The sequence below is a fragment of the Sceloporus undulatus genome, chromosome 4 (genome assembly GCF_019175285.1).
Source record: "Sceloporus undulatus isolate JIND9_A2432 ecotype Alabama chromosome 4, SceUnd_v1.1, whole genome shotgun sequence".
Taxonomy (NCBI): Eukaryota; Metazoa; Chordata; class Lepidosauria; order Squamata; family Phrynosomatidae; genus Sceloporus; species Sceloporus undulatus.
In genome coordinates this window covers 193155686-193181297 of record NC_056525.1, presented here as the reverse complement: position 1 = coordinate 193181297, position 25612 = coordinate 193155686, and the positions used below count along the sequence as shown (strand labels likewise).

Genomic DNA, 25612 nt, shown 5'->3' with positions numbered 1-25612 from the left:
ATAATAATAATAATAATAATAATAATAATAATAATAATAATAATAATAATAATAATAATTTTTATTTTTACCCCGCCTTTCCAAAATATGATCAAGGCGGCTTACAAAATTTAAAAACATTACAAACAGGATAAAAATTCAATATAAAAAGTTAAGAACACTACTGCAAAAAACAAAAACAGGAACAGGAAATCAATAAAATACACATGTCAAGGGCAAAGAGAAGGAGAGAATAATTGACATCGATCCGAGGTCGAAAGGGAAAAAAGAGGGCAGGGAAATAAACAAACAATCTAAGGTGGGAAGGCCAGCCGAAATAGATACGTTTTCAAGTTTTTCTTGAAAGTAACTAGTGAGGCGGCGGAGCGAAGCTCTCTACAGGGAGCTTGTTCCAGAGTGAAGGGGCAGCGATGGTGAAAGCCCTCTGTGAAGTCCGTACAAGGTTAGACCTAGGGACCTCCAACAATTTAGTCCCAGAAGTTCTGAGTGTGCGGGGCGGATTATATGGGGAGAGGCGGTCCTCCAAATACCCTGGGCCCAAGCCATTTAGGGCTTTATAGGTCAAAACCAACACCTTGTATTGAGCTCAGAAGCGGATAGGCAGCCAGTGAAGGTCTTTTAAAATGGGTGTTATATGGTCCGACCTGGAGCTACCAGCGACCAATCTAGCTGCCATGTTCTGCACCAATTGCAGCTTCCGGGTTTGGTACAAGGGTTGCTCCATGTAGAGCGCATTGCAGAAATCCAATCGAGAGGTTACCAAAGCATGTACGACAGATTCAAGGTCCTTACGGTCCAGGTAGGGACGCAGCTGGCGTATCAGCCGAAGCTGATAACAAGTACTCCTGACCGTCGCATCCACCTGAGAAGTCAGCTGGAGCGACGAATCAAGGAGCACTCCCAAGCTGCGCACCGAGTCCTTCAGGGGGAGCGTGACCCCATTCAGGACCGGGTGACAGATCTCACCACCCGAAGCCGGGGAACCTATCACCAGTACTTCCGTTTTCCCTGGATTCACACTGAGTTTGTTCTCCCTCATCCAGCCCATTACCGACGCCAAGCAGGCATCTAGAGGAGAGATGCCACCCTTAGTTACTGCATCAGTCGGAGACATAGAGAAAATTATCTGGGTGTCATCAGCGTACTGATAACACCGTGCCCCATGTCTCCGGATGATCTCGCCCAGCGGCTTCATGTAAATGTTAAATAGCATAGGGGACAAAATCGCTCCCTGATGGACGCCAGATGTCAGGGCCCTGCTATCAGAGCGACAGTCCCCCAGCTCCACCATCTGGGATCTGCCCGAGAGGTAGGAACAGAACCACTGTAGAGCAGTGCCCCCCAATTCCTAACTCCCTCAGGCGTCCCAGAAGGATACCATGAAGTAGATGTGTCCTGGAAATTACTTTTTAAACTGAATTTGAAAACAAAGGTAGAAATAACAAGTAAAGAATATGGACAGAGGTTTCTGCACCAGAAAAAAGAAGAGCCGCTCAACATGTTTCAGCAAATGCAAAACTAAAAATATACACATGTGAAATGAAACAATGAGATCAGATAAGCTTTGCATAAGTTAAGAAAAGCGTCTCAAACCTTCTGGAGATCATTTGAAAGCCAGTCTCAGAGAGGACAGGATGAGAATTAAAAATGACCTTAATACAGTGGAGAGCTGGGCCATAGCTAACAAAATAAATTTCAATAAGGAGAAATGTAAGGTCCTATTACACTTAGGCAGAATTTTTTTTTTGAAAGGCTCAAATATAGGATAGGTGATAATTGACAACAGCACATGTGAAATGGGTCTTGGAGTCTTAGTATAGAATCAACACAGTATTTTAGGTAAGGCCTGACCAGAGCAGAATAGAGTTGCACTATTATTTCCATCATTCTAGACACTATGCTGCTATTTATGCAGCCTAGAATTGCATTGGCTGCCGTTAAGCCAGGTGCCACCTACCCTATATTTGTGTGTTTCATTTTTATTGCCTGAAGTGTAGTATCCTATGTTTCTGCTGAAATTCATTTTGTTAGTTTTGGCCCAGCTTTCTAATCTGTTAAGGCAGGGGTCGGCAACAAGTGTGTCAAGAGGAGAGTGATCAAAATGGGGAAATCTGGAAGCCATGCCCTAGGAGAGAAACTTAGGGAGCTGTATATGTTTAATCTAGAGAAGAGGAGGTTAAGAGGTGATATAATAGTCATGTTTAAATATTTGAATGGATGTCATATTGAAGGAGCAAGCTTGTTTTGTGTTGCTCCAAAGACTAGGACACAGAGCAAGGGATTCAAACTACAAGAAAGGGATTCCACCTAAACATTAGGAAGAACTTTCTGACCTTTGACAATAGAATATGCTTCCTCAGAGTGTGGTGCCATCTCCTCCTTTGGAGGTTTTAAATAGAGACTGGATGGTCATCTGTCGGGATTGCTTTGACTGCATCTTCCTGTATGGCAGAGGGTTGGACTGGATGGCCCTTGTGGTCCCTTCCAACTCTGTTTCTATGATTCTTCAAAAATGCTTCAAAGGATGGTTTTTTCTTTTTTTCACCAGACTACACTTTTCTTATGATTTCCATTTTGGAGACCAGACTTATACAGCTTGCTTGTTTTTAAATAGGCTGGCGATAACTGGCAAAGCAGGCTTATGTGGTTTCCCATTTTTAGCAGTTTTGCTGTTTGTACATGCTAAGAAAGGAATTCTAGAGGCATTTGCTGTTTTTCTTGTCTTGTTGCAACTTTTATTTTCTTGTCACAGCTACAGAGAGTAGACTCTTGTTTTTCCCTACATCAAGCTTTATTGCATTGTTTACTGCAGACATGTTGCTACAATCCAGCACCAAAAGTCTGTGTTTCTCCAGCCCTCCTTCACCATCCTCTCAATGTGGACACAGCTTTTTAAAAAAAAATCCTAGTAGACAAAGGAAAAGAAGGAAGGTGGGGGCATAAAAGACTTTGGGAAAAGGAGTTTCTTTGTCAGGGGCTTTGTTAACTGAGGTATGCCTTTATGCAACTTGAAGTGGAAAATATGCAATAGTATGGAAAACATATCCTTTTTTTCTGGTATATTCAGTAATTTATTATCTGTCTTAGAGTATTGTAATTATGCAATTCCATTTTTATTTTTCTCTGTATTTCAGGTAGGGATGATAACAGACAGCATATGGTTGAGGCAGAGTTTTGTTTTGTTTGTTACAGTATAAATGATTTAAGTGTACTGAAATCTCTGGATACTTTTTGGAAAGAGTACTTCCAAGTGGTGGTGTTCTTTTTCCATCTTGGTAATTTCTCCCTTTCCCCTTTAGAACAGTGTTTAGATTTTAAAAAAGAAATGTTTTGAATAAGTAGAACTAAAAAAACTAGCTTGCATTGTTTGCTATTACGAGCTGATGTAGGTTGCAGATAAATATTACTAAGAAATTATTACCGTATATACTCGACTATAAGTCGACCTCGTGTATAAGTCGAGGGCAGATTTTGGGGCCAAAATTAAGTATTTTCATATGACCCCTGGATAAGTCGAGGGTAAAATTTAGGGGCATGTAACCAAGGATGTAAAGGATGATGCCAAAGAACTTAGAAAATTCTGGCAGGCATAACTGTTTATGCTCATCCTAAAGGCTGGATGGATGAGAGAGTAGAGGGGATCCATGCTTCTTTTTGGTGCTCCCAGGATGGACTATGCTCTTGCCCAGGGGTAGGCAACCTTTTTGAGCCGGGGGCCGGGTTGCTGTCCCTCAGACAACTGGGGGGCCGAAGCAAAAAAAAGAAATAATTAAATAATTAAAAAAAAAATTAACTATATAAATAAACCAGGACAAATGTAGGACAAAATTTTCAAATGGAAGACACTTTTTTAAAAAAAATGGAGGACACGTGAAAAAATTTGCTGATTTTTTAAAAAATGTTAATATAAATGCATGTTTCTGAGGCTTCTATAGACAATTGCCCCCCAAAGGCCCCGGTGGCAATCGGCGGCAGGACTGGGCTGGGGCCAGTCCCAAGGCCTCGCCAGGCCGCATCCGGCCCGCGGGCCGCAGGTTGCCTACCCCTGCTCTTGCCTTTTATTGAGAGAAAGGGGATAGGGATGGCTCCTTTTATATATAGATAAGAGTTAAAGTACAGTACTTCCATTGACCCGTGGATAAGTCGACCCAGGTTTTTTTGGGTCAGTTTTTTGACTAAAATTTCTAGACTTATACATGAGCATATACAGTATGTGCATTTTTCTGTGGACTTTTAAAATATTGAAATAGCTATTCTGAAAAGATGAAGCAAAAGTGTGCTCATCTGACATTGTGACAGATAGACATGCCATAGATTTTGTCATGTTCAGTTTTGAAATTGTCAACTATATTTATATTTATTTTATTTATTTCAAGGAATTATATCTCACCTTTCTCCCACAATGAGATTCAACTGTCCATGGAAATCACTGAGAACTTCAATTGTGGGCATACTGGACTATGTGTATTAAGATACCACAACTATGAATGAGGCTACTTAAACATGAGGGAAGATAAAATGTATGCAGGTTATGTATTTAGTTTAATAATTCACTGTTTTCTCTGTCAGATCGCTCAGTTAAAGCTAGTGTTCCTTGGTACAGTAGTTGGAAAGATACACTGATGGGACTGAACACATCCACATGTTACTCAGGTATTTTGTGTGGCTGGTGTGGGTTATCTAAATCACCCTGTTTCTGTTCCTTTGTTATGTAAGCTGTCCATCTTTCCTTACAACTCTTGTTACAATGCAGCAATCTGTTTCAGTTAGATTTTATTCCCAGAAATATTGGTGATGGTTTTATGATTCTTAGTTTTTCTTGTTGCTTATTTAAAATCAGTTGTGATCGTTCTATGGATCAGAGTGCAAGAAAAAAAATTACTTTCTGACTGCTTCATGTGGTGTATTTGATTGAGCATGCTGTCATTTATATTGTCAAATTTTCTAGAAACACTTTCCTTATTCTCCTTGTCTTAAGTAACTTCTGTGTGATAGTGTTAGAAATATTGTGGAATTCTTGTGTGTAAACTCTTTCCCTTTTGTTTTTCCTTGTTGGTTGTTAAAGTTATTAAGTACTACAGTTTATAACAGTGGTTCCCAACCTTCCTAATGCCGTGACCCTTTAATACAGTTTCTCATGTTGTGGTGACCCCCAACCATAACATTATTTTCATTGCTACATGCAAATATGTGTTTTCCAATGGTCTTAAGTGACCCCTGTGAAAGGGTCATTCAACCCCCAAAGGGGTCCCGACCCACAGGTTGGGAACCACTGGTTTATAACATAACAAAGGTATATTTGTTCCCTTGTTGCATGAAATCCAGCTCTCTTTTATCCCAAGAACATCAGATTTCAATTTTTCAGTCTTTATTTTCACTTTGAAAAGTTGGCACTTTCCATTCCTAAGAGGATCATTATGATTGATTTTCAATGTGATTGTATGGCTAGAATAGTAACTTAATGGATAGTGCTTGAGAAATAACTGATGACTGTCCCCGGATGTGCCACTTAGTCTGCACTAAGATATTGGAATTGGGGAAATGTGGACACTGCAGGAAGAGTAGGTCCCATCTGCAGAAGACCCCTTTCTTCCAAACAGCTATTAAGAATCTAACACTTTGCTAGATTCCTGTTTTTCTCTTGCTTAGCCACCACACTCCTGCAGCAAAGTTTTTCTAATTCATTATCGAGTGTGAAATGGTTATTTTGGTATTTCATTTGAGCTATGGATTTAACAACTGTCCTGTAAAGTTTTGCTTTTACACAGCATAATTCTACACAGGTTGTGACTGATAATTTTTATAGATAGATAGGCTTGTGTGACTTTTGCCCAAAGGGTATAATCAGAGCAAGTAATTTTAGTTTAGGACAGAATATTCAAACACACTCATATCAGCAGTCACATTTCTTCAGAAGAAGCATTAGAACATGGTCCTTTCTCTCTGCAAATAAGGAGAAATGACCCTACGTGCCCCCTGACAACAGAGCAACAAACTTTCTTTTGTATGAAATCAGTAGCTAAGTTGTCCAGCTTAGAGGCTTGCTTTGTTCTTTCTTACCTCAACCAAGATGTTTAAATTTCCATGACATCTGCAAAAGGAAATTAAGCAACCTGTGCCTATATGCTTATTTTGGTTCTGTTTATATCAGGGATCCTCAGGCATTTCTGTTTTCCTCATTCCAAGATTCTACCGAATTCAATGTTGGCAATGTACCCTATCTTGGTACATACATAGTACAGTATATGGTTTGTTAAAAACAAAACAAATTTAATCAATATCTCACAGAAAGTTCAAAATAATTGGATTGGCATTAACACATAATGGAAACTGTTTGAGCCTTAATGGTCATAGTCAGAGCATACTAAATAAACATTTCAACAATAAATCTTGGTAGTTTTTAGTCTACTCTTCCAGCTGTGTTTTCATCTATTGATATTCTTGCATCTAGTAGCCAGTTCTCCATTGACACAGTCTTTTCAATTTGTACACATATTCCTAAGTTGTATGATATGTATAGTGTATGCTTAATATTGTTTACTATTGCTACTGCTACATGCCACACACAGGAGAACCACTCTTTCTGTTTTACCTTGTTATAAAAATTAGTGGCTGAGATCCTATCTCTGGGTTCCATAGTGTGAATCTCTGCTAGCAGAGTTACTTATTGATTGTGTTACCCTACTGTCATGTTGAATGATAACATTGCCCAACTAAGTGTACAACCCGGTGCTCATCCACACATGAAATGGCACCAGAAGGATAACTTCACTTCTGCAGCCTGAAACTGGATAAAGACTTTCAACATTAGACAAAAATGTCCAACCATTTCTGTAGGAAACCTGACAAATACCTACGGTATCAGCAGGATTCCAGCCAAGATAATCTTTATTCTGGAAGCATATTTATACTTTTGAGTAATGTAACTATTAAATCCTATTAGTTTGTACTGTTCAGTTTCTGGAAGGCATTCATAGAATCATAGAAGAAGACTTGGAAGATACCTCAAGGGCCATCCAGTCCAACCTCTTGCCATGTAGGAACACACAAACCACCCCCGACAGATGGCCATCCATCCTCTGTTAAAAACCTAGAAAGAAAGAGGCTCCACCACACTCCAATGGAGTGTGTTCTACTTTAGCTTGCACCCATTGTTCTGGGTCCTATTGTCTGGAGTAGCAGAAAACAAGTTTGCTCCATCCTCAATATGACACCCCTTCAGATACTTAAATGGGGTGATCATATCACCTCTTTATCATAGTTCTTTCTTCTCCAGGCTAAAAATACTCAGCTCCCTAGGTCCCTCCTCATAGGGCATGTTTTCCAGACCCTACACTATTTTAGTCACCCTCCTCTGGACACGCTGCAGCTTGTCAGCATCTTTTTTGAATTGTGCTGCCTAGAACTGGATACAGTATTCAAGTGAGGCCTGACCAAAGCAGAATGAATCTAGACACTATACTTCTATTGATGCAGCCTAGAATCATATTGACCTTTTTTAGCTGCTGCATCACACTGTTGACTCATGTTCAACTTGTGGTCGACAGTGTGATGCAGCAGCTAAAAAGGCCAAACCGATTATAGGCTGCATCAGTAGAAGTTGTCTCTGGTCGTCTCCTGCACTTGTAACATTTGTGTTAGCATAAAATGTATTTAAGTGAGGATATGGATGACCTTATCTGGAAGTTTGGGATTTAGTCTGGAAAGCCATTTGAAATGCATACATCTTTAGTAAATTTTAAATTCTGAAAGGATAGAGTTGGAATGACTTGTAAGAACCTAAACAATGTCTGGCAACTTGCAGTGAACTTCTAGCTAGCTAGTCTAGAGTAGGCATTGAAATAGGGGGCAGTTTCTCCAATCTTCTAGCAGTAAGAGTGTGCATTAAGGCCTGCCTCCATTTTACTGTTCGGTGTTTATCATACTTTCTATGCTGTTCTTCTCTCTTACTACACAAATTAAGTAACAATAATACTGCATAATGGGAAACTACAGTATCAGAAGCATTGCATCTGTTGGGTTCCTTGACTCTCAAAGGCCCTGCTGTCACTGCTGTAAGAATTCCATAGTGTGAGAGTTGCCTACATTTTTGTAGAGGTGTTGTATATTGTTGGAAGTTGTGCCTATATTGTTTATAGAACTGTCGAATGTACTATATTATATAGAAATTTTAGCTTGAAGGATGTGCTATTTAATCTTAGAGAAGGCTGTTAAAATACTGGTGACTTACTCTGTGTGTAATACAATATAATACAGTTCAAGAAAACCTTGACAGCAACATAAGGCATTCAGAGGAACACAACAAGATAGTTGTCCTTAAATGATCTCCTAGCTGAAATAGCCTGGGTGACAGTTCCCTTGTGTTGAAAATGCTGCTGCTGCTGTTAAATGCCAAGTTGATGAATGGGGAAACATTGTTTCACTCTGGATGAACATACAGACCTGTTCTATATTGTGGCGGTTGGGGAGGTAGAGTTACAGTTTTCTATTGCAGTTCTATCTCCTTGACCAGTGGCCTAGCCCACAGTCTGCTGGGTTTGAGCGTGCCTTGAAAGGGGGTGGCTGGGGCACAGTAGGGATTCTGTTGATGAGCAGTAGCCCACCCTGCTGCTCAGTAGTGATCTTGAACTAGCTGGGGTGGTCTCAGGGTTGGTGTTGGAATTTACCTGACTTGTAGTAGTGGGGCACTTCAATATTCATACTGAGATCACTCTGTCATGAGTAGTTCAAGACTTTATAACCTGCATGAAACCATGGGACTGTCCCAAAACGTATCTGGCCCCAGTTATGGTGCTAGTTATACTCTTGACCTTTGTTGTGCTGGATGGGATGATGGTGATATTGCTTTGGAGGAACTTTCTATAGTTCTGTTGTGATGAACACTTCACTACGTAGTCATATGTAGACTTGTAGTTTGTTTTGTCACTGGATCTCTTTGACAAAGAAGAATGTGAATCTCTGCAGTGTGTGTGAAGTGGGACTGATTAAGATGGTTCATCCCAGGAGGCTGATGGATCCAGATGGATATCAGTCAGCTCTTGGGGATTTTTAGCATTCTGCAAAGTCTGGTTTACCTCTGGAGTGGAGAAACAGCCAGGGCAGTTGACACAATTGCTCCTAGCATTCCCTTTCACAGAATGGAGCGAGACCAGCCTCTTCCAGAGAGCTGGCAGTGATGAACCAAGTACATCAGAGATGTAGGCTGCATCCACACTGCAGAAATAATCCAGTTTGACCCCACTTAAATTGCCATGGCTGAATGCTATAGAACCATGGGAATTGTAGTTTTGTGAGACATTTAGCCTTCTTTGTCAAAGAGATCCAGTGACAAAACAAACTACAATTCTTAGAATTCCATAACGTTCAGCCATGGTAGTTAAGGTAGTGTCAAACTGAATTATTTCTGCATTGCTGATGCAGCCCCCAAGTGACATTGACAGATGATGGGGTAAATCTGACTGAACACAGCTAAAGCCTACTTTGTAGTAACACGTGCAGCCAAAAACAAAACAAATGTTTTTATTCTATTGCACTTACAGGGAGCTGTCTCATAGAACTGTGTTGTATGATCAGAGGTCTGTTATATTTTGGTCTTCAAGAAGAGAGTGAGGAATACTCAACAACATGCTGGAAAGAATGTGCATAGCACTTTTAACATAAAATTGCTCAGACCCATTCTAACTTGTACACTATAATCGATATAATTCCAGTTGATGTAAATTTGACCCCTGCTTGTTCTTAATAATACAGTCAGCCCTCCACATTTGTGGTTTTGACTTTTACAGATTTGATTATTCACTGATTCCAGTATGATGCTGTTTTCAACTTCTACCAAAGGTTATGCTGGAGGACCCAGCGATTCCCAGAGAAAACACTTTTCTAGGCATTTGTAGGTCATCCAGCAGTTCCATGGTCATTGTTTGTCATGATGTTCTCTCAGATTAAAAAAAATGTGTTTTTTCCACCTTCACGGGGGTCCTGTGCCCCTAGCCCCAGTGAATGTGGAGTGTCCACTGTAGGTTCTTTTCAATGTGTAAAATTTGAGGATGTGGACATGAAGTGAGAGCCACTGCATGTCCACTAGACTCTTGACCTTCTTACCTTATTAAAAAAGGCCAGAGTGAGACTAGCTGACTAAAGGAGTAGTGTCATCAGTTAGAGAAATATGCTGTGTGGGAACATAGAAGAGAGCCTTCTCAGCTATGACACCCTATTTATGGAACATCCTCCCTTTGGAGGCTCAACTGATGTTTACATTGCTGCTGTTTATGCACCAAATAAAAACATAGTTGTTCATGAAAGCTTTTGGGGCCTAAAGCAGTAGTTCCCACCTGTGGGTCGGGACTCCTTTGGGGGGTCGAATGACCCTTTCACAGGGGTCGCCTAAGACCATTGAAAAACACATATTTGCATGTATCAATGAAAATAATTGTATGGTTGGGGGTCACCACAACATGAGGAACTGTATTAAAGGGTTGCGGCATTAGGAAGGTTGAGAACCACTGGCCTAAAGGTAAAAGTAAAGGTTTCCACTTGACATGATTGTCTAGTCGTAACTGACTGTAGGGAGTGGTGCTCATCTCCATTACCAAGCCAAGTGAGACAGAATTGTCTGAAGGCTATTCCAGTGGTCATGTGGCTGGCACAGTACACTTATCTTCCCACCAAAATGGTACTTATTTATCTACTTGCACTTTTATATGCTTTTGAATTACTAGGTTGGTAGAAGCTGGGACTCACTCAGTCACGTGGTGCTTGAGCCTCGAACTGCCAACCTTCCAACCTTACGATCATCAGAATTGGCGTCTTAACCACTGAGCCACTGCATCCCTTGGGCCTAACTGATTTTTAAAAACCCATCCATGCACATGGTTTCAATTCATTTTAAACTATTTTAGTGCTTGTACTCTGCCTTTTACGTTGTTCATGCATTTTTAGCTTTTTGAAATTATTTTAATTATACTTTTTAAATTTTATTAAATTGATTTTATTGAATATCACCCTGAGAGCTTTCGATAAAAGAGTAGAATATAAATATCCTAACAAATAACTAAACAAGAGAGGGTTCCAACATGCCTATAAAAGTCAATGGTAAGGCCTCTTGTTGAAAAATCCTTTCCTGGATTCCTCTTTAATGGATGGCTATTGACCAGTGTTCAGCCGCCCCGACTGCATTTTGTAGAGAGGAGGGATATAAATAAATTTTATTATTATTCCAATTTTTTTGGCAAGGTAATAATTTTAAAAGTGAAATTCAGAGAAAGGACCTCTGCATATATCTTGCCTAAAAAAACTCTGTGAAATTTGTGGGGTTGTGGTAAGTCCAGAGATGACTTGAATTTCTCCACTCTGGTGGTGTTGGTTTTGGTTGTGAGCCAGACACCTTTGGTTACCTTGCTGGATGATTTTTGCTGGGAACTAGGCAGAGGGAACGTGTCCTTGGTAGTGGACCTGGTCAGTTCAAAGGTGGATCAGTGAATAGTGTTTCAACCTGTGGTGGATGAAATTACACACTATCTGAAAACATAGGTTTGCAGTTGAGGTATACTCTGGACACAGGTTTCTGTGATGGCAAGGATTCCATTGAACACTTAAACCTAGTATGCCAACTTGGAGACACATGACATGATTACTTCCTGTTTGGTTTATTGTAATGTACTCTATGCAGGGCAGTCTTTGAAGAGGGTCCAGAAATGTCAATGGTATGAAGAACTGCAGCCAGAGTTTTAATTGTGGCTGGATACAAGAATCCTACAACTCCCTCTCCGAAATATCTCCACTGGCTGCCAGTGCCTGTTTTTCCACACAAATTTCAAAGTGCTGGTTATGATATATAAAGCCTATATAGTTTAGGCCCTGGCTGTCTGGCAGACCATATCTTTTTGTATGAGCCTGCAATTCTGTACATGCTTACCTAGGAAAAATTTCTACTAAATTTAATGGGACTGACTTCTCAATATATGTGTTTAGGTAATGCTTCTGTTTTCTTAGAAATAGGTGAAAATTTCTCTAATTATAGAATATGCGCAAAGGGTTTGTATTGCAAGTCATATTATATGAGACTGGTTATTTCTTAGAGATTTGTGACTTTGCAGTGGTGATAAGAATTGTATGGATGAAATTTGAAGAAATTTCCTTTGCTTAGTGTTTGTACTCTTAAAAAGGTATAGTTCTAATTTTGGTCCTGATCAAATTGCAAAAATATCAAATAACTAATGGATTTTATTGTTATCTTTTTCTGGGATTTCTCTTGCAAATTAAAGAGCAGAAAATCTTTTACCGCGTATTTTATTTTCACAATTCTAAATTGTTTCTATAATCTGTTTTGTTTCAGCTACCACACCCTGGTTTGAAGCTTATCGAGAGAGCTTTCTTCAGTCTATGCCAGCATCTGACCATGAATTCCTAAACCACTATGTAGCATGTATCCTTTGAAACAAAATACAGTCGGCCCTTCTTATACATGGATTTTTTATACATGGATTCAAGCATCCACGGTTTGAAAATGTTCAAAAAAAGTATAAATTTCAAATATCAAACCTTGATTTTCCATTTTTTATAAGGGATACCATTTTGCTATGTCATTATATTTAATGGGGCTTGAGCATCCACAGATTTTGTTATTCACAGGGGATCTTGAAACCAAACCCCAGCGCATAACAAGGGCCCACTGTATACAATGTGCGATCTTATATAAAATTCAAAATGGTATTGCAACTCTTTGGATAAAATTCAACATCACATTAGTTAAATCCAGCATCACACTAGCTAGTGTTTGACCAATAGCACTACTGGACCTCTGGCCCTTCCATGCTCACTGTAGCTCATACTACTGCCTTGAGAACCTGCTCCAGAAGGTTTCACAGTACTTTAGAGAAGTTGCTGAGAACACATGGGAAACAGCAGAAGGGAACAAGCATTCCCCTTTCATTGTTTTACTAGATTCATAATCATACTCAAATTGTTTGTATTCCACATTTGGAATGTGGTTGAAATAGCACCCAAAGGTTCACTGTAAGCACCATTCATTAGCTAATTTGTACACTTGTGATTTATCCTTAATATTAGCTCAGGTATGCTTGTTGTGTCATCTAATGAACCCGAACCTGTGGAACAGTTTCTAAAGCTATCACAAGAACAACATCGGATTCAACATAGTAATGAATATTCTTATCCAAAATGGTTCATTCCGAATACACTGAAATATTATGTGTTATTGCATGATGTGAGTGTCGGAGAGGAACAAAGGTGAGTAGGGTTCAGTAAGTCTTTTTATTGATACTTTTAAATGAAATGACAATTTTAAACGTAATATGCCTCAGTGTATAGTTTTAGGTTAATTAAGTAGAACCAAATTAGAATAAATACAGTGATGTAGGGGCTTGACAGACGGGTGGCGAAAAGCCACCCCTGTTTGGACAGGATTGTTGTCGCAACAATCCGCTCCCTCTTTGGAGTAAAAAGAAACTGCTAAAAGCAGCTTTATGGAAGGGGCGCACTTGCGTGCTGTAACCACGCCCCTTCCGGCCAGCACTGTTTGGGCACTGCACCACATTCATGTAATCATGGTGCCCCCTCTGTGGACGGGGACGAGCCATGATGGTGGTGTGCCGGCAGACTAGGGCTTCTGGGCATGTAAATGCCCAGCCTCATCTAGCCCTAGTTCGTTGGTAGGATGGAACAAATCACATAGTTCCTTTTTGTCTACAGAAATCAATACCTAATGTAACTTAATTTGGCAAACATAAATTTGATAGTAGATGGAGCTGACAGTTTTAAATAGGTCATGAACTTAGGAGATCACTAGGTAAAGTAGATCCCTTTGGCTCGTGTTAAGAAAGGCTTTATAAGATTTTGTTTTTAAATAGGTCAGTTTTAACATTGCAAATCACACTTGATTTTCAAGACCTATTCAGGAGCTCTTCAAATGATGCCATCAGGACATAAAGTACTTAATTATTTTTTAGTTAATCCCTTCAGTTAGTGTTGTGCTGACAAAGATTCTTCTTTGTTCTTTGTTGGTAAATAAAATCTCAAATTATTGTTTGGAGATAACTATTGGTAGATAAAACAGTCCATTGTACAGTGTGCCCTTGCTTTACGCGGGGGATCCATTCCGGATCCCTCCCCCGTGTAAAGCCAAAAAAAAAAACATGTATGCTTGAGCTCCATTATATTCAATGGGGCTTATGCTCACTGTGCGGCAATGCACGCATACCGGGCATTTGCCCGTTTCCCGGGTAGCTTTAGCGTATGCTGAAAGCCACCTATAAAGAGCCTGCTTATGGCGCGGGCTCACTGTAATATGAGAAAATTAATTACATCAAAGATTTTGCAAGCTCATTTCCATAAAATAGCCCTTCCCCAAGGTCACCCAGTGGATTTCCATGGCTGAGTAGGGATTTGAACCCTAGCATCCAGAGTCTTAATCCAACACCTGAACTGCCATGTTGCTGCATCTAAAATGTATAGGATTGCAATAATTTGTGATGATATTCTCAGTCTCTTACCATTTCTATATCCTCATCTCCTCTTCTTTCTCTGGTGACTTCAATAATTTTTCTGTTCTTTTCTTAATTCATATTGTTGTAGTTCATTTATCAGAACAAACAAAAAGGCAGAAAAATGACTCCCCCAGCATATGTGTCCCTTCCATGTTTCTTTTGCTTCATTGTTAAATCTTTCCTTTCATGTCCTGGGAGTCAGGAAGAATGGGAAGTTCCTGACATATTGCTTACTGTAGTGATCGGCAATCTTTGGCTTCTAAATGTTGTTAGTCTCCAACTCCCAACAACCATTGCCAACATAGCCAATATTGAGAGATGATGGATGTTGCAATCAAACATCTGGAGGGCCTGATGTTGTCCACTGGTCACATTGTGCCTCCTTAATGCTGGCATTATTATTTCTAAATGACAATAGTTTAGTCAAATGTACCAAAAGAAACATTTTAAGATTGAATTGGTGTACTCCCAGAGACTCAGGTAATCTGAAAAATTTCTGAATGCTCTGTGGGATTTTCTAGCTGACAGGGCTGATGAATAGCAATAGCAGGTACATTTCTATACCACTTACCAATGCACTTAAGCACTCCCTAAGTGGTTTACAATGTGTGAGCTAATTGCCCCCAACAAACTGGGTACTCATTTTGGAAGGGTGCAAGTCTGGGTTGAACTTGAGCCCTCAGCTGGTATTAAACTTGCAACCTTGTGGATTGTGAGTGAGTGGCTGCAGTACAGGCATTTTACCACTTTGCCACCAGGGTAGAATGTGGTCTCATTCTACAATGGTGAAATGGAAAGGGCTTCACAATCCTGTGCTGTGGAGCTTATAATTCATCTTGATTTACAGAAGATCGGTGGGTGATGAAACAGGCTGGATGTAGAGAACAAGTAGTGTATGTCATGGAGTGAGTATATCTGAAAAATTAATGAGAAATTTTAATCATGCCTATTATTCAGTAGTGAGCCTGGCAAAAACTTTATCCTATTATGCCTGTACTATCCTACTCTCAACATACCGCTCAGCAAAACTCTGCCAGTTAGTGAAGAACCTATTGGGATCAGGCTCTGAGAGGCCAGGACTAAAATCCTCAGCTGCCTGCTTTAAATTTGCTAGGCACTTTGAGGAGAAAATACCTGGTGTTCATTCAGAACTTGACACCTTAGTTATTGTAGATTCTGGGGAAATATCCAATGTTCCATGTGGTCAGTTTTCTTAAGATTGGTTTCCATTGTTGCACTGTTGATGTGGACAAGAAGCTTGAATTGGTTCATTCCATCACATGTAACCTTGACCCTTGCTGATAAGATCTGGCAGAAGTTAATTGATTGGGTCAGTCAGGGCTGTGTTAAATGTTTCACTGTGCCAGGGGAAGGTGCCTACTGCTTTGAAGGAGGTTTTAGTTTGCTTCATCCTCACCCTAAAAGACCTCCCTGGACTCCGCAATATGTGAGAACTGCTACCTATTGCTAATGTCCCCTTTTGGGACAAATTACTTGAGTATGCTGTGGCCATATAGCTTCAGGTATTCTTAGAGGAAACAGATTACTTGGATCCATTTCAGTCTGGTTTCAGCTCTGGTCACAGCACTGAAATGGTCTTAGTCTCACTGACTGACAGTCTACTGTTGGTGAAAGATGGGGAGTGCTACTGTGTTGATCTACCTGGATTTCTCAGGGCCATTTGATACCACTGAACATGGTGTCTTACTGAACTAGCTTCATTGAATGGAAATAGGAGGCACTGTTACAGTGATTCCACTCTTATCCATGGGACTGGTTCTAGGGAGGAGCATTGGGTATTACTTTCAGTTCTAGGGCCTTTAAGCCACAGGGTTGCAATTTGTCATCCATGGTGATCAATATCTATATTAAGCTGCTAGGTGAGGCCATAAGGAGATTTGGGTTGGGCAGCCATCAGTATAGTCATAACATTCAGCTGTACATCTTGTCCTTGGCTGAGGCTGTGCAGGCCCTGGAGCAGTGCCTGAATGTGTGTTAGCATGAATGAGACCCATTAAACTAAAGCTGAATCCTGGTAAGACAGAGGCTTTGTGGATTCTGGGAACTGGATATTTTACCTGCCCTGAATGAGATCCAACTCCCCTTGAGGGAGCATGGGCATAGCTTGGGAGTATTCTGTCTTCATCACTGGAATTGGAGTGTTTGGTACCAGCTTCAACTGGTCCTCCAGCTACAGCCTTTCCTAGACAGGGATAACATAACAGCAGTAGTGCGTGCACTGTTAGTTTCTGATTAGAATACTGCAATGTATGACCTGCTCTTGAAGATGACTTGGGAGCTATATCTAACGTACAATGCAGTAACTAGACTGCTGACTAGAACACTGAACAAAACCCATATAACACTGGTATTAAATAAATTGCACTGGCTACTAAAATGTTCCAGTCCAAATTCAAAGTACAGTCTGCCCTTGCCTTACGCAGGGGATCTGTTCCAGACCCCCCTGCATAAGGCAAAAAGTGCATATGCTCAAGCCCCATTAGATATAATTGGGCTCGTGCATGCCACGTGCCACTCTCCCACTCTCCAAGCGGCTTCTGCATAAGCTGGAAGCCACCTATAACGAGCCCGCGTATGGCACAGGCTCACTGTATTAGTAGTGACAATCAGAGCCCTAAATGGTTTTCCTAAATAGTTTTGGAAATGGTTCCAAATTTAGAGCTTTGATTGTCATTGTGAACACTGAATTCAGACTGGAAAGATATTGTTAGCTAGTGGAATTTGTTTAAAAGCAGCCGGAAACTACGCTGAGCCCACCCCAACCCGGAAGAGGTGAGCCAAAAAGGAGTGGAAAAACTCCACTCCTTTTTAGCGGCTGGTTCAGGACTGTGGCGGTGGCCTGGATTGGGACTGGGTGCATGCAGTTGCCGTGGTCCCACAGCAGTCGGTGTAGAAATGGCCTCTGACCACTTCTTTTGCCCCATCTGCTTGAGGCCATGACTATATAATATATGACTATGCTGTCATTTCAGTACTAAGAAACTACATAGAACACATGAGTAATTTATTGAGGCTTTGAGGGCATGATTGATTGTGTCCAAATTTGCACATGAATGATTTTGATGTGTTTTCACTAACTACCTTGCTTTGACTATTAAATGGTTTAATATGTTTTTATCCTTTATAACTGTTGTTTTAAATTGTTTTAAACTGTTCATTATATTGTAAGTTGTCCTGAGATCCTCAGATACAGGGTGGGGTATACAAGCATAAATAAATAAATAAAAAGATCAGTATGCTGGTTTTGATATTTTTCTGAAACATGACTTTTTTTTAAAAAAAGCATAATACAATACAATAATACCGAGTACGCATTATGTATTGTACCATAACTATATAGATAGGACCTTTTGCTTTGTAACTGAAAGCACACTAATAGGCTATAGGGATTCTAATAGCAGATAAACTTCTTGAGTCTGAAGTAATCCATCCTTGATGTAAGTGAATATGCATTTTACAGGTTGTTATTCTGGTTAAGTCACTGTGTTATCAAGAAAATTTGCAATATGAGCTATTGTTCCATAGTTAACTTGCTATTGCATTATACAGTTTATATCTATTGAATTATTGTAGGCATAAAGATGAAGTAGAATTTTCTGCTAGAAGGGTTACATATGAAAAATATCTTTGCCATATTTAATATTTAATTCAGAGCTGATTCAGTTTATGAAGAAATGAAACAAAGATATGGAACTCAGGGATGCTACCTGCTTAAAATAAATTCTCGTGGATCTAATCGAGGAACAGATGAACAAATTCCTGATCCCTGGAGCCAATATCTTCAGAAAAATATTATTCAAAATCAGGTATATTTTATTATTTCATATTTGCACTTCAGCAACTGTTTTCTATAGTATATTAAAGAGTTTTCTGTATGCATCTTATTTCCCTTAGTATTTGTTACCTGTCTGATCTTTCTAGATAGATTTTTATAGTTTTTAAAAACTGTACTGTATTTATGGCGAAGGCAGCTGAAGTCAAAAGTTTCAGTTCTCTCTTTTTTTATTCTGCTCCATAATATAATAGGAACTAGTGATTACAGAAACTGAAGGTGGTTAAATTTGTACTCCCATCATCTCTTCCATATGCTCCACTTACTCATATCTCTTACTGACTGCTTCATCCCAGCTGTACCCATGAAAGCTCCTCTGAGCTCGTGAACCTCCTGATTCCAAATAGTGGGATAAACAGTATGGTGATGTCCTCATGCTTCAGAAGTATGTACTTGGTTAGGATAAAAAACAACAACCACCACCAGAATATAGATGATGATGATGATAATTGATTGATTTAGCTCTCCTCCACTAGTATTTGCTTAATCCTTTCCAGGTCCATCTATAATAGTAATTACCACCCCACAAGATAAGTTACTTATTTTTTCTCACTCTGGAACTTAAGGTGGCTTACAAAAGTTAAAACAGATACAGTTAAAATTACATTATAAAAAAGTTAAAAATATAATGAAACTACTAATAAAATTAAAAGCAGTTAGAAATAAATCATTTCAGAAAAACAAAATATAAACAACACAGCACATGAAAGCCTCAGCCCCTTGAACAGTCAGACCTCAAAAGCCATCTAAAATACTAATCGCTTTACCTTACAAAAAGATAGCAAGGAGCAAGCCCAGTCTAGCCTCTCTAGGTAGTGAGTGCCATAACCTTGGGGCAGCTACCAACAAGAAAGACCCTTTCCTGTGTTTCCCCTTTGTGTGCCTGGGGGGGGGGGGGGGGCAAAGAGAAGGACATCCCCAGAAGATCTCAGAGAGGCTTATAAATGGAGACACAGTGCTTCAGATAACCTGGATCTGAGCCATATTGGCAATGATGGCGAACCTTTTTGGGGCTGTGTGACCCAACTTAGTGTTTTTCTGGTACCGGTATTACCCGGTGCCGGGGGCGGGACTTCTGCCCTCTGGGGGCTGGAGGTTCCAGTGTGGGACTTCTCCCCCCCACCTTTTCCCCAGCCGCCAGCTGTCTCTGAAAGGCAGCTGAAGGCTGGGAAAAGTCTGGGGGAAGGAGGCATGCGCGCGCCCACGCCTGTTCCCCTCCCCATTGCTGTGCCAGGCGAAATGGTGTCGTGCCATAGGTTCACCATCACGACATACACTGCTCCCTCGGGTTACGAAATTAATTCGTTCCGCGGCCGCTTTCGTAACCCGAAAAGCCTTCGTAAGCCGAAATGCCATAGGCGCTAATGGGGAAAAGCCGCGATACTGTGTGAAATAGCGCCGAAAAGCACCAAAAAATTTTTCGTAACCCGAAAAAACATTCGTAACCCGGAACAATTATTTCCAATGGGATTTTTTCGTATCCCGGAAATTTCGTAACCTGGGTATTTCGTATCCCGAGGTACCACTGTATAGGGCTTTCCAGATCACAACCAGAACTTTAATTTGTGCCAGGAAACAGAGTAGCTGCCAGTGGAGTTGTTGCCACAAACAAATGATGTGTTTCCTCTAACCAGCTTTAGTTAACAATCTGTCTGCCACTCTTTGAACCAGTTGAAGCTTCTGAACACTTTTCAAGAACAGTTACAAATGTAGAATGTGTTACAGTTACAAATGGGATGTAACAGTTATTATCAGTCATTTGTTGCACACCTCTAAATACCACATGTTAGGGGGAAACAGTTGGGGAAGGTTGTTACTGTTATTTCATACTTGTACATACTTGCTGGCTGCTACTGTTACTATCTTCCCACCTTTTTCTTGGCACAAGGAGTCATGTCAGCTTACAGATATGGAAACAGGTTCAGATGAAACAGATACCTGTGTGTGTGTATAAGTAAACTGATTAGTTGTCAACTAAGCCATTTTAAAATGTATTTATTAAAAAGAAATAAAGACAGTAGAACACACAATGAAAAGCTCTGTTTTAGAAAGAGTTAGTTCCCAAAGACCTATCAACAAACAATATCAAGCATGGAGGCAAGCTGCTATCCCTTGAAATGGAGTCTAGAGCTTGGGAACAATTGGTAAGAAAGCGCTTCTGCATTCCCAACAGATGTGCCAGTGAGGGTCATGGGACCAACAGAAAGGCCTCTCCAAAGAACTCAATGCCCAGGCAGGTTCATGTGGGAGAATACAGTCTTTTAGATAACCTGGACCAGCTCTTGGAATTGTGACAGGAAACAATCTAGTGGACAGTGGAGCTGTTACAGGGAAGTTATATGCAGCATATAACCAGCCCTAGTCAACAGTCTTACTGCAGTTCTTTGAACCAGCTAAAGTTTCCAAACACTCTTCAAGGGCAACCCCAGAGTGCTGTACATCCAAATGGGAATTTAACTAAGACATAGGTTACTTTGGGCAAATCAGATAATTCTAGGAGCAGGCACAGAACTGGTACAGATGTATTCTTGGCATCTGCAGGAGACTGAGCTTTGAAGCTCGCACACACACACACACACACACACATATATATATATATATATATAGCAAGCCTTTTTCTTCTTGAGAATGTCTGTACTTTCTTTCATTGTGGGCTGAATCCCTGTTCCCCAATCTGCCATTTACTTGACCAGGAACACTTATATTGTCTGGATTAAGCTTAATTTTGTTTCATTTAATAAAGTCCATTATTGATGACACTATTATGGCTGTCAATTAGAATCAAAACAGCTTCCTCGGAGTTAGGTAGAAAGGAGAAAAATAAAAGGCTGTCATCAGCATCGTGTTAATGGTACACAGTAAATGGACTTTGATCTCACTGAGCCAGTTGATTTTGTTTATTTATGCAATAGATAGAACCTATTACATATCTCTGTCCACTTTGCTAAAAGAAACACAATCAGCAGAAAAACAAAAGAAATCAGACAATAGCAACAGAAGCTGAATAGTCAGAACTTAAATCAAAAGCAGCAAGGGCTTAACACCTGATGTCTCATGGACCAACTTGTTTTTTTAACCAGCCCATAGAAAGCTTTGTACAGTAGTTACTAGGCCAACTAGGGTTTCTTGGGGGAGAATATTGCATTAATATCATTGCTGTGCCGAAAAGGCCTATCTCCTGTCCACCTAATGAACATGGAACAGGGCCTCAAAAGTTGCATGGAAGGGTACAGTTTGCAACATTGAACATAGACTCATAGAATCATAGTTGGAAGAGACCGCTAGGGCCATCCAGTCCAACCCCCTGCCATGCAGGAAATCTCAATCAAAGCATACCTGACAGATGGCCATCCAGCCTCTGCTAAGGAGGGAGACTCGACCACACTCCAAGGGATTGTGTTCCACTGTCGAACAACACTTACTGTCAGGAAGTTCCTCCTAATGTTGAGGTGGAATCTCTCTTCCTGTAGTTTGCATCCATTTTTCCTGGTTCTAGTCTCTGGAGCAGCAGAAAACAAGCTTGTTCCCTCCTCAATATGGCAACCTTTTAAGTATTTAAACAGGGTTATCATATCACCTCTTAACCCTCTCTTCTCCAGCATCCCCAACTCTCTAAGTCGTTCCTCATAGGGCATAGTTTCCAGACCCTTCACCATGTTAGTTGCCCTAGTTTGGACACGCTCCAGTTTCTCAACATCAAGCAAAATTCTTTGGGAATATTTTTTTTACATAATTCCAATTGGTTATTTATTTATTTTAAAAACTGAAATGGTTTCTTGTATGCTTTATCCTAACAGGAGCCTTATGAAGATGGCCCATGTACAGAAATTCCTAATAAGCATTCTGACCACTTTATACCATTAGATGGATTGAATAATGATTCCAAAGGTATATTTCTTTTCATAACTTAAAACACCTTTCATACTACAACAGGTCTTAATCATGCCACAACTTGCTCTGTCTTAAGCAGCCATAGAGTTGCTGTCATTAAATTTATGTGCAATGATCATGACGTCCTTGGCATAAGTACCAGTTCTGCTATGAGCTCATTATGTGGCATTCTGTAAATTACCGTGTCTTAGTCCCTATTTCATATCTGGAAATTACACTGATCTGTTTCATTTAATTTTTGTGGTGGTCTGTGTGAAGCATCTTGAACTTTTAGCAAAGTATTAAGCATTTTTTCAGAAAAGCTCTAGGTGGGTTTTTTTTTCTTGAGGAATTATTCACACATTTGCTGCAGCATTGTTGACAAAGCATTTTAAGGAGGACACAGAGGTCAAATGGGGCCTTACATATGCAGTGACATCCATACATCACATACATTGTCAACTCATTTCTTTCAGAATCTTACTAACATAAGTTCTATAAACCTAGTTGAAAAAATGACAAAGCAACAACAACAAACAAACACTGATGTCCTTTTGTCATAGCATGAGAAAGATGGTTACAGCCATAGGCAATAGTAATTGCAACAGCACAGCCCAAATGATATCAGATTTTTTTTGTTCAATTTATAATGCTATTTATTTTTCCTCCAAAGTACCCAAGGCATCTTGCACAGTACAATTGTTCCTCCTTATTTGCTAGGGTTAGGGGAACAAGACCTCAGTGAATATGGAAAAACCGCAAATAACAAAAACACTGTTTTTACCTGAGAGGACACCTCTCTAGGAATCTCTAGGTCCTCCAGTGCAACTCTGTGGTCAATGTCCAACATACACTGACCATAGAATGGCACTGGAGTAGCTACAAATGGTCTTTCAGTGCAACCTTTAGTTAAAGTTGACCACAGAGTTGCACTGGAGGACCTAGACAGTCCTAGAGAAAACATAAATGAAATCTGTGAATAATCAAATCCGCAAATATCAAAGCCGCAAATATGGAGGGATGACTGTACTTCTCCTGTGAGATAAGAGCTACTGTGGTGTAGTGGTTTGAGTACTGGGCTAGGACACTGGTAGACCAGGTTTCAAATCCATGATAAACCATGAAAACCTACATGATATTATTGGACAAACATAATGTCCAGTTCTGTGCACTGTCAGTAATGTAGGCCTAAGTCAAGTTAGTAGTTCCAGCTGGAGTAAACCTGATGCATGGAAGATAAACACTTATATAAGCATTTTTGATTCAATTAGTTTATTCTGGTTGGGAAAAACCATTGAATTGAGGCTGAAAGTTCTGTGGACTGTTCAGGATAAGGACGAATGAGACAAAATTCATAAGTTTGTGCATTTTGAGACTTGTTCAAGTAGATGTCTATTAGTGTTTGATTTCTTCAAAAAAATTAATTGACTTGGTAAGGATCATTTGCCATGAATTACTAATCTGATACTAATTAACTAATATCTTATGAAACTTCTTCCTTCACTCATCTCATTCAAAATCAGTGCCCTTATCATTATGAATTAAGAATTGTAATTATAATCCCTCAACATGTAATTTCCAGGTTTGTCTCAAATAATAATAAAAAAATAGTAAAAAGCTAACATAATTTAAACAGTAGTGATAGAACATTGGGGGCTGGGTCCAAATTTGCCCCCCATGGAGAAAACTAGGATTTAGTGGAGCTTCCTGTTGGAAGGAAGGAATGTGATGGCAATTTTCATCAATTTCTTCCCCCTTCTGGCAACCCGCAATACCATCTCTCTCACTCTTCTGAAGAGTCTAGCGATTCTGCAGAGTAGATTTCAGGCTGTGCAAGACAAATGGAAATCAGACAGCTGTGATTTCATTGCCCCTACTCTTTTTATCTGTGGAAGACCAATTTGCATAGTTTGTCTCTGTATAATTCTAATTCATCTGTAGTATCAAACACTCATACAGTTTTCTTTACCTCATAGGAAGAAATTGTATAATTTAATATGCCTTGCTATGAAAAGGAATTCCAACCTTTGGAATTCAGTTTAAGTAATGGTTCATATTTTGTTTTTTAGCAGATGGCTTATCAAATAACTTTAAGACACATCCTCTCCAACTGGAACACACCAGCAACAGTGGTTGTTTTGATGGCACTGATTATGTAAAACCAAATCCCTCTTTCCATGAATCAAAGAAGTCAAACACATGGACACCTCATGGCATTTGTTTGACACTCACAGATCATGATCGGATTCGACAGTTCATTCAGGAATTCACTTTTAGAGGGCTTTTACCACATATAGAGAAAACTATCAGGCAGCTTAATGACCAGGTAAGTCATTCTCCCTTTAATGTAGCTTTTTGGCTGACTTGAGCATTGGACTATGATTGGAGATCAGTGGGTTTACAGGGCTTGGCCCTGTAAACCCACTGAGTGACTTTGGGCAAAAGTCACATTCTCTCAGCCTCAGAGGATGTGGCAACCCCCTCTGATGAAACAAGCAAAACCCTATGATTGTGTTAAGGTTGCCATAACTTGGAAACTACTTGAAGGCATGCAACAGTAACAGCAACCGTACACTCAAAGTAGATCCAGTTATAAATCTTGTCAAAAATTTTAGTCATAATATCAGCAAACAGATGCTTGTCAGTGTAAATGAAAATTCTGCTGAATTAATGGGATGCGATCATACAGGCTGCATAGTGTGTGCTGCATCTGATCTCTTCCTGCTGCACTTCTGTGTAACTGAGAAAATTGCTTTGAAGTTTCAAAAGCCTATTCAATATGTTACTAGAAGGTACTGCTGGGGAAAAAAGTCTGCTGTCCTGACCATGCAGGGAGACACTTTGTATTAATTCATAAACTTTTTTGGGAATCTAGCCATGGTCTGTGCTCAGTTTCTCACTGATGATAGAAGGTCCTGGCATATTCTGAAAAGAACCATGATGAAACAATTTGGAATATTCTTTTCTTTAAAACAACCTTCTGATTCTGAAAGGCATTGTTAATTTAATGGTATTTAATCTGAAGTGAAAACTGTATCGTCTTTCACTACAAGGTCTTTTGGAATAGTCTTTTAATATTAAAATTTAAAATACTGTCTTAGCCGTTGTGCCATCAAAGAAATAAACACAATTACAGGTGAAACTAAATAAAAATATTAGCCTAGAATTTGACGGGGGAAGAAAATGAATGTTTATAAAAATCAATATTTTTTTAGAATTACACTTGCTGTACACCTTTCATCTGTTTTGTCAGGAATTAATCAACTCTATGTTGTACTGTGAACATGTTCTAATTTCCCTTTAATTGAAATGTTTAGTTTGAGTAGTTTGAGTTGATATGAATGAGCTCTGGCAGTTATTTTAGTCCCAGTATCCTTACAATTCT

The 25612-nt window shown here is 39.8% G+C and overlaps 2 protein-coding genes across 11 annotated transcripts in view; both read left to right on the top strand.

The window, feature by feature from the left end:
* Positions 1-25612, top strand: part of LOC121928461 (opsin-5-like) — an 896145-nt gene that overhangs the window by 738381 nt on the left and 132152 nt on the right. The gene's annotated exons all lie outside the window — the stretch shown is intronic.
* TRAPPC8 (trafficking protein particle complex subunit 8) overlaps positions 1-25612 on the top strand; it is a 115473-nt gene that overhangs the window by 15186 nt on the left and 74675 nt on the right. For 4 of the 10 annotated variants that reach the window (XM_042463171.1, XM_042463173.1, XM_042463179.1 and 1 more), the window contains exons 3-8: positions 4570-4653; positions 12335-12424; positions 13074-13248; positions 18178-18331; positions 22155-22245; positions 24297-24553. In XM_042463171.1, the coding sequence (XP_042319105.1) occupies positions 4570-4653; positions 12335-12424; positions 13074-13248; positions 18178-18331; positions 22155-22245; positions 24297-24553 (851 nt within the window). Of the gene's footprint in view, positions 1-4376; positions 4521-4569; positions 4654-12334; positions 12425-13073; positions 13249-18177; positions 18332-22154; positions 22246-24296; positions 24554-25612 lie in introns of all 10 variants that reach the window. The other 6 variants (XM_042463172.1, XM_042463174.1, XM_042463175.1 and 3 more) reach the window with 4 other exon arrangements.